At 37.1% G+C, this 14,919-nt stretch overlaps 1 protein-coding gene across 6 annotated transcripts in view; it reads left to right on the top strand.

Annotated features, from left to right (window-relative positions):
• Positions 1-14,919, top strand: part of galnt13 (UDP-N-acetyl-alpha-D-galactosamine:polypeptide N-acetylgalactosaminyltransferase 13) — a 70,344-nt gene continuing 55,425 nt past the window's right edge. Inside the window, exons 1-2 of one of the 6 annotated variants that reach the window (XM_042763112.1) lie at positions 1-286; positions 9,042-9,207. In XM_042763112.1, the coding sequence (XP_042619046.1) occupies positions 145-286; positions 9,042-9,207 (308 nt within the window). In that variant the 5' untranslated portion in view covers positions 1-144. Of the gene's footprint in view, positions 287-9,038; positions 9,208-13,363; positions 13,582-14,919 lie in introns of those variants that run through there. The other 5 variants (XM_042763116.1, XM_042763111.1, XM_042763114.1 and 2 more) reach the window with 5 other exon arrangements.

Genomic DNA, 14,919 nt, shown 5'->3' with positions numbered 1-14,919 from the left:
AGGATCCAACTAATATTTATGTCTTTCTTGTTATCCTTCAGTGGGATGACGTCTCAGCGTGTGTCCTGTCACATTGCTCCCTTCCCCATCTCCTGTGTCCCTCTCATCTGTCCATCTGTGGGGTCCTGACGCCAGCAGGGGCTCATGAGACGCTTTGTGTACTGTAAGGTGGTGCTGACCACCTCTCTGGTCTGGGTGCTAGTGGACGTCTTCCTGCTGCTGTACTTCAGTGAGTGCAACAAATGCGACAACAAGAAGGACCACTCACTCCTGCCTGCGCTCAGAGGTGAGTCTGACCATTTAACAGAACACAAAGTTGTATTATTTACCTGCAGGGGTGCAGGTGTCCACTCTTCATACTTTCTACCTATTGTGCACCTGTGCAGATGCGATAACTATGTTGAATCCCTGCTCGCGGATAGAGCCCTGCATTTCAACCTGAGCTTAATGGGGCCCGTCTTATTTATGCCCTAAGAGCCGGGCTTTGGGCCAATTTTCAGGTCACAGCTCACAGGCAGGCTGTGCATCAGGTTTGTTTTAGCCTTCTCCTTTTTATATTTTAGACGTCCATCAATTAAGATGATGGAAAAGATAACACTTGCACAGTGTTAAGTGTCCCCGCCAGCAGCAGCGAGTGTGCCTTCAGTGCAGCTGGAATAGTTATAGAAGAAAGGAGAACTGGATTAAAACTAGGGCTGCCCCTACTAAAGTTTTTTCTAGTCATTAATTTAAGCCGACTAATCACGTTTATATTCATTTTAATTACTTAAATATGTATCATAATGTATCCTATATAGGCTAGCTTATTCTGCGTTCAAGTGCGAGTATAAAGCTTGTGGCAAAGCACCGGTAAAAATAATGAGTATGAATGTGTTGGGGAAAAGAAATAATAAGGAGATATTTTAATTATTTATTAATAAACTAGTGTTTTTTTTCTTTCAGTAGAAGAATAGAGCAAGCTAGTGTCAAGTCAAGTCACCTGTATTTATATAGCGCTTTTAACAATACAGATTGTGTCAAAGCAACTGTACAGCATTAATTAGGAAAATAGTGTCAATAATGCAAAAAATATGTTTTAGAGGCCTTTCTTGCTTTTGTCAATTTTATAATAAAGAAAAAGAAAACAAATAGATAGAATACAAAAGGATTATAGAAGCTGTTTTTTTATTTTATTTTTTAGAATAGAATTACAATAGAGAGTGCAAGAGTTAGAGGGTCAAATAAAGATGGAAGAGATGTGTTTTTTAGCCAGTTCTTGAAGATGCCTAAGGGCTGCTCGGATTGAGTTGGGATAGTAATAATCTATATCTCTATAGATATATTTCTCATGTCATTGAGGCAAGCACCCTATACGCTATGTTTCAATTTATTTTTGTGACGCGCTCCAGTTCATGGAGACAAGTGGCAGAAAGCACATCCTGTTTGATGTCTTTAATTTGCAAAAGCACAATATTTTGTTGATATTGTAAATGTACACAAATAAAAGTAAACCTTTTACAGGGTGATGAATGATGTATTACTCTTATCTGAGCAAAAATGACCGTGTTATTGGGTGGGGGGAAATGGCAGTAAATCACGCCGGCGCCTCCACGTCATGCAGTAAGTGCACTTTTCATTTGGGATTGGACTTTTTTATCAGTCCAACTGTTGGAAACTCTTAGAAATAAGAATAGTCATGCCTGTGGTGAACTTGAATATTACAGGTTATGTGTATATTTTGTTCTGTTTCTTTTCCTATTTCAGAATGAAGTGAATTGTTCTAGCTGGCACTTCAAGAGAAAAGAGAGAAAAGACACTATAGTGTCTTGTCTCTCTTGTCTCTTGAAGTGCTCACTAGCTGCCCATTTCCAACTTTTTAATCCAAGCACTATCAGGTCCTTGTCCTCACTTCAACGCTTTGCCTGGTAAACAGGTTTAACTTGTACCATAAGCTGCTTTCAGGTTTAGATGTGGTCCACCAAAAACCATAATCACATTATTTCTCGACTGTGATTTCTTTAGAGCACAAGTACATCAAATCCTTGTTATGGATTTAGATTCGGTGGTCTGCTTGTTGCCTCTAATAAAGTGGACAAACAGGAAGCCAGTGTCTGTCTGAAATATTATCTGTATCCATGCATCCAAGATTTAATAATGGCAAAAAGCTATTAGGGTATTAAACAGTCAGATGAGGCCTAAGCAGCCACAGTGCTGAAAGAGCATGGGCTTAGAAGCACTGCAGTCTGTTGGCTATTTATGCTAGATCGTTTTTTTATGAGGTCCAGCCAGTTTGAAGATCTTCTCTTATTGAGGTCATTGCCAGTGATTAGCTCAGCCCTGATGGTCAGGAGTGGTTACCTAAAAGTTAATGATCTAACACAAAACTTGGAAGTTCATTTTCAAGCAGAGAATTTCATACATCTCAGCAACACACATATACAGTGCATATACCAAAGTGCACTATAATGGTTTTGGATCCATAATTGCTTGTTAATTATCATCTTTGTCTCTTTACCTGATTTCTTATTACATATTAATTTCCCTAAATATTTAGTTAATTATAGAGTTTAACTTTATTGGCTAGCAAATATCTTAGATATAAAATGTAATTGCCATAGTACTTCAGTGATCTTCTGATGTGAATCTTTCCATATTTTGCCTAATATAATAAATGTGAAGAAAAATTCCACTTCCTCTGGCATTTAAACCATAGTTAATACTATTTCATAATGCAGAACATTCTGTAAATGAACAAACAAAACAAAACAAACATATTGATTCTGACATTAGTGGGGACAGCAGCCTCATTTTTGCCTTTATGATCGACGTTTGACAGCAAATTCATGTCCTCTTAATTTGATTTTTTTTTTAACAATTAACTTTCTGTATCTCACGATAGAATATCTAAACAATCATACATTTTGAAAAAAGAAAATAATATATATATATATATATATATATATATATATATATATATATATATATATATACTGTATATATATATATATATATATATATATATATATTATTATTTATTTATTTTTTTCAAAATGTACAAACCTGATTCCAAAAAAAGTTGGGACACTGTACAAATTGTGAATAAAAACAGAATGCAATGATGTGGAAGTTTCAAATTTCAATATTTTATTCAGAATACAACATAGATGACATATCAAATGTTTAAACTGAGAAAATGTATTATTTTAAGGGGAAAAATAAGTTGATTTTAAATTTCATGGCATCAACACATCTCAAAAAAGTTGGGACAATGCCATGTTTACCACTGTGTGGCATCCCCTCTTCTTTTTATAACAGTCTGCAAACGTCTGGGGACTGAGGAGACAAGTTGCTCAAGTTTAGGAATAGGAATGTTGTCCCATTCTTGTCTAATACAGGCTTCTAGTTGCTCAACTGTCTTAGGTCTTCTTTGTCACATCTTCCTCTTTATGATGCGCCAAATGTTTTCTGTGGGTGAAAGATCTGGACTGCAGGCTGGCCATTTCAGTACCCGGATCCTTCTTCTATGCAGCCATGATGTTATAATTGATTCAGTATGTGGTCTGGCATTGTCATGTTGAAAATGAAAGGTCTTCCCTGAAAGAGACGACATCTGGATGGGAGCATATGTTGTTCTAGAACTTGGATATACCTTTCTGCATTGATGGTGCCTTTCCAGATGTGTAAGCTGCCCATGCCACACGCACTCTTGCAACCCCATACCATCAGAGATGCAGGCTTCTGAACTGAGTGCTGATAACAACTTCGGTTGTCCTTGTCCTCTTTAGTCCGCATGATATGGCGTCCCAGTTTTCCAAAAAGAACTTCAAATTTTGATTCGTCTGACCATAGAACAGTTTTTCACTTTGCCACAGTCCATTTTAAATGAGCCTTGGCCCAGAGAAAATGCCTGCGCTTCTGGATCATGTTTAGATATGGCTTCTTTTTTGACATATAGAGTTTTAGCCGGCAACGGCGAATGGCACGTTGGATTGTGTTCACCGACAATGTTTTCTGGAAGTATTCCTGAGCCCATGTTGTGATTTCCATTACAGTAGCATTCCTGTATATGATGCAGTGCCGGCTTTGACCCTTACGCACAGAGATTGTTCCAGATTCTCTGAATCTTTGGATGATATTATGCACTGTAGATGATGATAACTTCAAACTCTTTGCAGTTTTTCTCTGAGAAACTCCTTTCTGATATTGCTCCACTATTTTTCGCCGCAGCATTGGGGGAATTGGTGATCCTCTGCCCATCTTGACTCTTATTGCTACCTGTCCCAACTTTTTTGGAATGTGTAGCTCTCATGAAATCCAAAATGAGCCAATATTTGGCTTGACATTTCAAAATGTCTCACTTTTAACATTTGATATGTTATCTATATTCTATTGTGAATAATATATAAGTTTATGAGATCTGTAAATTATTCCATTCCTTTTTTACTCATAATTTGTACAGTGTTCCAACTTTTTTGGAATCGGGTTTGTGTGTGTATATATATATTCTTAATTACACTGTGCATCACTTTATTTTAATATTACAATTTTTTTGAACCAATGAAGATTCTGAAAAAAAAAAAAAAAAAAAAAAAACTACAACATGTGCTGGACCCTAAACTGTACGCTTTAATTTTTTGGACACTATAGCTGCAGTTTACTTCATAAGTTTAACAACATTAAGTTGAAGTAAATGTGTGTAAACTATCATGCAACTGAATTGTTGATGTTTAAACATGTTCTTACGCTGTCCATGCATTAAATGCATGTCTTTTAAAGTCTGCCGTTTTCTAGTGTATTTACTTTTAACTTCTCAGGTAGCGTCAGTGGTATGACCCATTTCAGATGCCGCAAAAATTTTAACCACAATGGTTACATATACATTTTGGTAACACTTTAGTTTGGGGACAAATTCTAACTAATAACTTTTTGCTTATTAGTCTCAGCCTCAGACATCATGCACACGGACCGTTGGCTGAACGTCTGAAGCATACAGCCAAAGTACCTTTAAGATATTCTGTAGTCTTTGATATATTCTATAGTCTTTGGCACACAAAATTGGAAACACTTTGGGATTTTTGAAGTTGTCATCAGATTGATTAAATTATACAGGATTTCCGGGTGATGTGTGTCGCGCTCTTAAACGTTCCACCTAGAAACGAAGATGCTGTGATGCCAAACCCCCTGTTAGAAGAAAGCCGTCGTGTTTACAGCTCTGACAAAGAGCGCTTATCAGGATCAAATAAGCACTGGATTTTCAAAAGTATGTGAAATATTTAAAGTTAACAGCATAGAATTTTTAAAAAACGTCCAAGAGTTTTACACATGGTCTGTTATTGGGGACATTTCCATGCCTCTAAACATGACATGGCACAAAACAAAACATGATCAGTGGCTTTATCTGTCAGTCATATGGCCTCTTGGGCGGTTCTTGGTCATTCAAAGCACCCAAGGTTCCCAGAGTTATTCCATCAGTCAGTCTGAAGCTCTGGCTACGTAAGACTAGTTGCTTATTAGCATACATATTACTAGCATATTGGCTGTTTAGCAGTACTTATAAAGCGCATATTAATGGCTTATTCTGCATGACAATATTTTAGACCTTTAATCCGACCTCACACCTGAACTACTTTACAACTTGCGCATTGTGCGACACTTTAAAAGTATAACATCCTGTGAGTGGAGATGAAAGTGTGTTTACTTTTATCAAAAATAGAAAGTTTTGCTTTGTGTAGTAAAAATAGATTCAGTCTGCTTCAGTATACATTCTGAATTCCATCTACATTCAGAATTCCATCTACTGGAGACAGATCTTCAAATATCCTATCCAGGGAAGATAATTTTGCTTTTAGTCTGTTCATGGCCTTTGGCTTATTTTTAGCTTTAATATGCAGCCAGTTGTTTTGTTGTTCTCTCTTTTAATAGCTGTAGTAGATGCATCACTTAAACAGCCACCTTAAAGAGACCACAGAGGCTGGTTCGAAATTTGATCTTATTGCTAAATAAATACTGTACTGGGATCAATGCAGAAATGCAGTGGAGAACTATTGCTTCTCCGTCCTAATTGCCACATCATTAAGTATACATCACCCTCTTCCCAGACTCCATTTTAAGTTTTGCCCCAATTGAAGTTTTAAGTTTTAAGTTTTGCCCCAATTGAGTGAGTTTGCAGATTTTGTTCAGTCTGAGTTGACAGATTTCACAGAAAACCATATGATGGGTAAAGACTCCATTCCATACCGTTAGAGGATATCAAAAATGTTTGAAATTCTGCAGTGATTTTGGAACACACAGGGCCAGATTTACTAAACAGGGCACAAATGAGTGCGACTGCAATCCCACAAAAGTGGAGATAGGAAGTAATTAAAGAACACAGATGCAGCCAGCTCATATCCATAATGATCAATGCAATATCAAGAGCATCACAAATTAGTGCTGAGTCACAGCGCTGAGTGGCATAGTGTTTTAAAATCGTTTTTTTTTTTTTTTTCTGTAAATCCTTTAATCTATTCCAGCCTTAACTTAACCTTAACCTCAATACCTTATTGACTTGATTCAGTACATTCTAGCACAGTGTGTTGTCTTCTCCATAAAGGCTACAAGCATTGCTGCAATAGAATTTGTCCAAAATGCTTTTGCATTAGGATTGTGACTATGATGCCTTAAAAAACTGCTTATGGAGGCAGCTCAGTAGGTTTTGGGACAGAGCGATAGTGTCCATAATGGGACAATGCTTCCAGATTTATTTCAATGACATGATATTATGGGCTGTCCTTGTGCCTAAATGGATGCTATTTTTGGATTAAGCAGCTAAGTAAGACAGCAGTGTATGAGGGTGTATCAAATCCCCCGGTGTTCTGAAATACTGTGAAGGTTGAAGAGAGACTTTAAGAAGCAGTGCTGCAGAATTTCACCCTCTCCGTTATTGTCAGAGACCTTGATGAGTTGCTCTTTGTCATACTGCAGTCACAGCACTCCTTCATATGTTGGTGTGTTTTGCTGCACACTTTATTATGTGCAGTTCTCTGTCAGTCTGCATAAAGAGGGGTAATTGTGCCTAGAATTGTCCTTGCATAGATCCCATCCTAGCATAGATTTCCTTCTAAAAAAAACATAAAAAATAAAAGGTTTACGTGATTAATTTGTTCTTGTGTTTACTTATATAAATGTTAATTTCTTAGTAACCAGATGCAGTGCGGTCTGTAGAAGGGTGATAGTCCTTGAAATGATTCACTAGTTTTCCAGCCCTTGCAGACATGTGCCACTTTAGTGTTTTAGAAGAGCATCTTTAGTAGAACAGTCAAGCCAAATCAAGTCACCCTTATTTATATAGTGCTTTTAACAATACAGATTGTCAAAGCAACTTTACGCTATTAAATAGGAAAATAGTGTGTCAGTAATGCAGAAGGACAATAGTAAACACTCAATTTTCAGTAAAAGGCAGTTCATCATTGAATTCAGTGATGTCATCATCCAGCTCAGTTCAGTTAAAATAGTATCTGTGTAATCATTTGCAATCAAGTCAACGATATCGCTGGAAATGAAGTGTCCCCAATTAAGTAAGCCAGAGGCGACAGCAGCAAGGAACAAAAACTCAATTTGGTGACAGAATGGAGAAAAAACCTTGGGAGAAACCAGGCTCAGTCGGGGGGCCAGTTCTCCTCTGGTCAGACAAAACCAGCAGCTCAATTCCAGGCTGCAGCAAAGTCATACTGTGCAGAGGACTCAACTGGTACCTGTGGTCTTGTCCCAGTGGCCGTCTAGGAGACTAGGTCTTAACTGGGGATCTATCTCTGGGGCTCATCTAGTTTTAATTGTGGGCTTAACCCAATAAAACCTACTGTATCATATTCAATACACGAATTTCCAAGGCCTCTAAATGATCAGCATGATCAAAACATTGCTGAAAAAATCTACTACACGCCCTCTGTCGCCTGATTGATACAGTAGTTTATATGAATTGAGCTCTATATTCACCTATATCGCACGTGATTCAGAAAAGTCTGATGTATCAAATATAATAGAACAAAAATCCATACAGTATGCATTTTTTTTATATATTTTGTTGGGCTGTTTTCATATATAAGGCTTTACAGTTATAGATGATGTCAGTTACTGTATAAATGCTTTCAGATGAGGATTACTAATGTTGCTGTTACTGATGAGAATTAACACAATTTATGATTGAAAAATTTTGAGTGTTTTTGCCTGAAGGTGTTCATGTTGATTTGCTTTGCTGTCTTTGTAGTCTCTGTTTGATAACAGTATTAAGTCAAATTTTCAAGGACAGAAGGTGTCTGGGTTGAGAGATCCTATAACATGGATCAATGGTTCAGAACGCTGCTGCCAGTTTAGACGGGTTGTAGTTGCAGTGGAGCCACTGAAAATCTGCTTTGTGTTCAGTTCAAACCACACCGTAAAGATATATCAGTCAAACGGGCAATGTGTGGTTGTGCTTTTCTGAGTTACTTCATTTTAATTTGTTATATTATTATTCATTTTAATTAATATAATTTATGTTCATTTATATATTCACTTGAATTTATATTATAGTTATTTTAATTTGTAGCCTCTTCATCTTATTTTAAAGTCAATATGAAAAAGTTTTTGTAGTGAAGTAAATTGCAAATATTAACTTCCAAGTGAAAAAAGGATGCTCAATAAGAAATAATGAAAGGCTAGGATTAATTTTATACATTGAGAATTAATCGGATGGCTAAAAATTAATGTCTATATGACAGGTGGTTGAAGAGGGGTTTGTAACGTGAGCTAAAATAGAAAATATAGTTTTTTAGAGGCAGAGCAGATTATTGTTGAATGATAAACAATAAGGCAACGATTGCGAATTAATACGGGAAATACATTTTGATTTCATTTTGATTTAATGTGAAGATGAAACTAAACAAGTTAGATTAACCTATTATCATAACAATTATTGGCATGGTAATTTAGGCAAGAACAATTGCACCTTTTTAGATGTTATGGCTGACACTTTTCTAACAAACCGATATAAGAGAAAATGTGTGGAGCTAATATATGTCACCCTGCTTTCTGTGTTCCAGCAGTGATGTCCCGCACCCATGAGGCACCAGGTGAAATGGGGAAGGCTGTGATCATTCCCAAAGAAGAGCAGGAGAAGATGAAAGAGCTCTTTAAAATCAATCAGTTCAACCTTATGGCCAGTGACATGATTGCGCTTAACAGGAGTCTGCCAGATGTCAGGCTGGACGGGTGAGCGTGTGTGTTTCTCTACAGACAAAGACATTATTTAATCACAGCATCCAATTAGCTGCCATGGCAATCTCAACAATACAAACCAGCATTTATAAGGAAGACAATGACAAGAAACACAAACACAAATAGACATTTCTGTGACATTTTTTTCAAAATGAAGTTTCTGTGGATAGTTGCATTTAATGTATTTATGGGATGGATACAGTGGCGGTTCTACATTGAATTACACCCTGGGCGAGACCCTCTTCCACAAACAGTTATATACACAAATCCTTCATTAGTACATTTGAAAAACACACTTAAGAGAATATGGCACTTAAGAGAATTAGGCAAAAACAATGGGATTTTTTTTTTTCAATCACCAATAACTTTTTGGGTTTCAGGATTTTTTTAAACAAAATTTGTATAAAGATGATTCTCAACTATGTTATGAAAGATATAATGGAATGAATTGATACACCATTTTACTTTATGTAATTTATTAATTCCCATTCAATGCAATGCATCTATACACTGTAACTAATTTGCATATTAATGTGTTCTTGGAGCAACATTTAATGAAAAAAGAAGTGTAATAATTGCCAACATTTTAATAATAATATCTAATATTTCATAGGAATATTGATGTATAATTTATTTCCATATTCACTTGTTGTGTCTCCCAAAATGCCTGATAAATTAAGTCCTGATGTCCTCTACAGTGGACATGTATAAAATCAATGCCTTGTTCTGTAACAGAAAGTCTTTTTTTTTTTTTTGAAACCCCGTAACGTTTTGACATAATGTCTGAGATGTTGGTTTATGAAATACAATTTGAAAAGTAGTCTGATTTAAATTATAATTACACAGATCTGAAAATTCCGTTGGCTAATTACAGGGCCTAACGTTAACCCAACTGATGGAAAAAATAATAACTTTTAACAGTTTTGTTGCAAAGCACAATATTATGGTGAAATTAGATCTCGTGTTTGTTGAGTTAAAACCAAATTATTGTTGTTTAAGCATAGCAAGCATCATAGCAAAAAGCAAACTTAAAAATTATACCCACCAATTAACATTAGCCCTTAATTCATGACATGGATACTGTAATAATCATACAGAGAGAACATAGTTGCATACCTTTATCTTTTGCTCGTTTATCCTCTTTTTCTTTTCTTTTTTTTTTTTTTTTAATTGGGCACCTGATGGCTTTGACCAGAAGTCAAGACTAAACCAATTCACCTTGGAGACCACAAAATTGTTTTGTATTACCTATTTTTATTAGCCATTTCACACTTTTCATAAAAACAAAAATGTGCATGTACTATAGGCCTGTATTTATAATATTATGAATGAAATGTGCATTATTTGGAAGAAAGTCGAGGTGTGACTAGCCCACTAAGAGTGGACCCCCAAACCCCAATAACCCCCCCCCACCCTCACCCCCACCGTTCGTTCCATTAGCCAATTCCCCACACAGTAAAATGATGGATAATAGAAAACTGCTTCATGGCGGCGCAGAAGATTTTTTTTTTTTTTTTTAACTGCTCGTGCTGCCCCCCCCATGTATCATGAAAAAATGCCGCCCGTGCCAAAAACTGCTACTGGATGGATAGTATGTGTGGTTACCCAGTAAGGTTACCCAGCCACTGTGCAGGTTTTTTCTTTGTGAGGTTTGTTTAGCAGTGACTGAAACACAGCTTTACACACAACTGTCAGTCTGCATGGAGAGGATCTTGAGACTCCAATAGCTTCAAACACCTCTCTGCTGCTCAGCAGTGGCTTTTTTACACCTGCCATTACAATACAGTTCATTTGTTTGACAGAAACTTTGCTTAATATATCTTTATCTGACCAAGATCTTCTGTGCTCCAAGTCACTCACAAAATGGAATGCAGTGTATATTGGGGCCATACCATTTCAGCTCCATAGATGTTATGTTAAATGTGATTTATTGTTTTACAAGCTGCTATTCCTTTTAGAAAGCGTCTTATTCACAATAAAAACACCATGCTAAAGAAGGTTGAAGATTCCTTCAGCAGTTTTAGAGAGAGAGAGAGAGAGAGAGAGAGAGAGAGAGAGAGAGAGAGAGAGAGAGAGAGAGAGAGAGAGATGTTTGTACAGACACATTAGAAAGCTAGCAACTTCTCATTGAGGAATGGGCAAGACTATGAACTGACAATTAGTAAGCTGTGTTATTGTTAGTTGAGTATTGTTCTTAGTTGAGCAAAAAAATGTATTTTAGAAAAACATGTTTTTTTTTTTTTTAAGATTTTTTTTTAATTGAACTTTCCATAAGACTAGGTAGTAAAGATTAAAACATACCCTTTAGTTACTGCACATTATTATTATTATTATTATTATTATTATTATTATTATTATTATTATTATTATTATTATTATTATTATGTAAAAGCTCCAGTTTGCATTCCTCTGTCTGTCTCAGTGCAGTGAATAAGGTCTTTGTTTATAGAATCCAAAGAGCCCTTCGAGTTACATAATGAAATCCCAGAGAGCTGTTAGAGCAAAACTAACACCACATTCATCTGGTGTGTTTGAGTTATGCCACCCTTCAGCACACTGAAGGCCATCACCTGCATACACTCGCTCCTTTCCTCCCTGCATTCACTGGTATATGATTCTCTTAAAATGAAAATTTACTCTGCATTTTACCAAATATCTGGCATTTCTGTAACATCTTTGCAAATTTTAAATGGAAACAAAATTCACATGCAAGTGCATCTCCAATGTCTTATTATTTAAGATTTTGTCATTTTGGAATAGCAATAGAAAAAAAAAAAATAACAAATTTGCTATTCAGTTTTCTGCATCCTGTCCAACCCTTACAAAATTCAAATGGAATCGCATGTGCTTTTGTCCTTGCATTTCCAATGCCTACCACAGTCAACTGTCAATCAGTCTTGCGGGTGGGGTTTAATGATTTAATCAGAGAGTATGCCATGCCCACTACTGGTGGAAAACAAAGCATCGTTATTCATTCCTATGGGGAATTTATCAATTTTTGCAAAAAAAAAAGCATATTTATTATTATTGTTGGTGTTATCCCCCCCCCCCCCCCAAAAAAAAAAAAAAAAAAAAAAAAAAAAAATATATATATATATATATATATATATATATATATATATATATATATATATATATATATATATATATATATATATATATATATATATATACACATACAAAACAAAATAAAAATAAAATAAAAAAGAAAAAAAGAAAGAAAACTGCCGGTCATGTAGTGGATGTAGAGTGGTTAAGAGTAATATACTGGGGGGCTTTGGAAATATTGGACTCGATTCAAGAATGTATCAAATGAATACCATCATCACACAGTGAACTTGATGATCTTTTTGATGTAATAAATTATTGGACATAATTTTCGGTCAAACACAGAACAAGAAACGTCTCGGTTTTGTACGTAACCCTCAATCCCTGATGAAAGGAACGGAGACGTTATGTCCCCATGCCACAACCTTGAACCACTGGCTGTTGCCGGGACATGTTCTTGGCTCCTCAGCATAAAACCTAATGAGTGAATGCACGCTGTCACCTTATATACTGTACCAGTGTGCACAGGGAGTGGCTCAGCATGCAAAATCCACTAGCCAATTCTCATTGCCATTTTCTCTTAAACTCAGAGATGATTGGGCTCCCAAGTTAGACCCCTAATGTCGTCACGACATAACTCATTGTGTCCGACAGATAGGGGATGCAGTGACATGTCTAGGACAACTCGAAGGTATTGCACACTGGAAGCATTGCATTTAGTTTAAGACGGCAGTTCAGCACTGTTGATATAATCACCAAACAGGCAAAAGTTCAGGACACAGGGGAAGTGAAACAGCAAATGGATGATTTTCTATTGCTGTTTCAAAATGACAGGGTCATAACACATGAGACATTGGAAATGCAAGTGAAAAATTGGACTTTGTGTTTCCATGAAACACAAATGCACGATTTGCAGTTGCTTTTGGATTATGGCACGCAATTGCAAATACAATTTGCAGTTCCTTTTGAATATTGTCTGTAATATCATTCCATAAATTTGTTTTAATGCTTAATGCTTTTGGGCAATTTTAAAGACTTGAGGAAATGTTTAGTTTGTATGACATTTAAATGCTTCAGGAAACTAAACTCAACCCCACAATGCTAGGTTATATGAAATAAGTTTGCTATGATATTCTGAGTGGTTTTAAGTTTTTTTATTATGTGTTGACTGATTATGTTCACTATGTGTTGAGATGGTTGGAAGGTGGTAAAAAGCACATCTCAAAATCAAGGTATTCAGGTCTTAACATATGGCTCCTTAAACTGAAGTCTACTGAATATGAGAAGAAACAGTCGAGCGACAGAGAAGGACAGCAGTTTGTAAGTGTTTTTGCCTCGTTTCCTCATTAGACTACTGCGTGATCATCGTTGCTAGGGAAACTTTGCTTTAATTACTGTGTGTCTTACCCTGGTAAATACGTGTGAATTGTGGCGTTTGGTTTTGCGTTTGCCTATTCGCGGGACTGGACAGTTTCGGTCTGCTAAATAGAGAGGCGTGACAATAGCCAGTAAGCCGGTAAAAAGTACTTAAAGAGCTGTTTTGTAAGCGCCTGTCAGAAGAAACAGTCGAGCGTCAGAGAAGGACAGCAGTTTGTAAGTGTTTTTGCCTCGTTTTCTCATTAGACTACTGCGTGATCATCGTTGCTAGGGAAACTTTGCTTTAATTACTGTGTGTCTTACCCTGGTAAATACGTGTGAATTGTGGCGTTTGGTTTTGCGTTTGCCTATCGCGGGACTGGACAGTTTCGGTCTGCTAAATAGAGAGGCGTGACAATAGCCAGTAAGCCGGTAAAAAGTACTTAAAGAGCTGTTTTGTAAGCGCCTGTCAGAAGAAACAGTCGAGCGACAGAGAAGGACAGCAGTTTGTAAGTGTTTTTGCCTCGTTTTTCTCATTAGACTACTGCGTGATCATCGTTGCTAGCGAAACTTTGCTTTAATTACTGTGTGTCTTACCCTGGTAAATACGTGTGAATTGTGGCGTTTGGTTTTGCGTTTGCCTATCGCGGGACTGGACAGTTTCGGTCTGCTAAATAGAGAGGCGTGACAAGCTGACTTCAATCACAGGTAATCAGGCAAATATATAAGTGGTAGGTGTCACCGCGGCAGCGGTCGCGGCAGCCCTCGTGTGAAGGCTCCTCGTGTGAAGACCGACGAGTGTAAAGACCATCGACTCTACCTGTGCGACTCCACCGAGCAAGGACACCGACAGGGCGCTTGAGTATTGCTTTTCTCCCCTTCAATTTTTGTACAGCTCGTCCTCAAATACTTATTTTGCTCACTTGTAGTTCACTATGTGCTTTCAGATCTCTACTATCACTACTAACACTCGGAGAGCACGCTATGTACGTCGAAGGGAAGGCCTGCCTGACAAATCTAAGACCTGTCTCTCTGACCTCTACTCCAACGCTCTCTATTCCACTTGGTCTCTGGAACTGCCAGTCCGCTGTTAACAAAGCAGACTTCATTTCTTCTATTGCTACTCATTCTGTTCTCAGCCTCATGGCACTGACTGAGACCTGGATCAAACCTGAGGACACTGCCACTCCCGCAGCCCTCTCCACTCATTTCACTTGTTCCCACACCCCTCGTACGACTGGGAGGGGTGGAGGTACTGGTCTCCTTATATCGAAAGATTGGAAATTTGCTCTTCAACCACCA

This window comes from Cyprinus carpio, chromosome A9 (assembly GCF_018340385.1).
Source record: "Cyprinus carpio isolate SPL01 chromosome A9, ASM1834038v1, whole genome shotgun sequence".
NCBI lineage: Eukaryota > Metazoa > Chordata > Actinopteri > Cypriniformes > Cyprinidae > Cyprinus > Cyprinus carpio.
The sequence above is the reverse complement of the archived record's forward strand: the minus strand, read 5'-3'. Positions and strand labels throughout refer to the sequence as shown.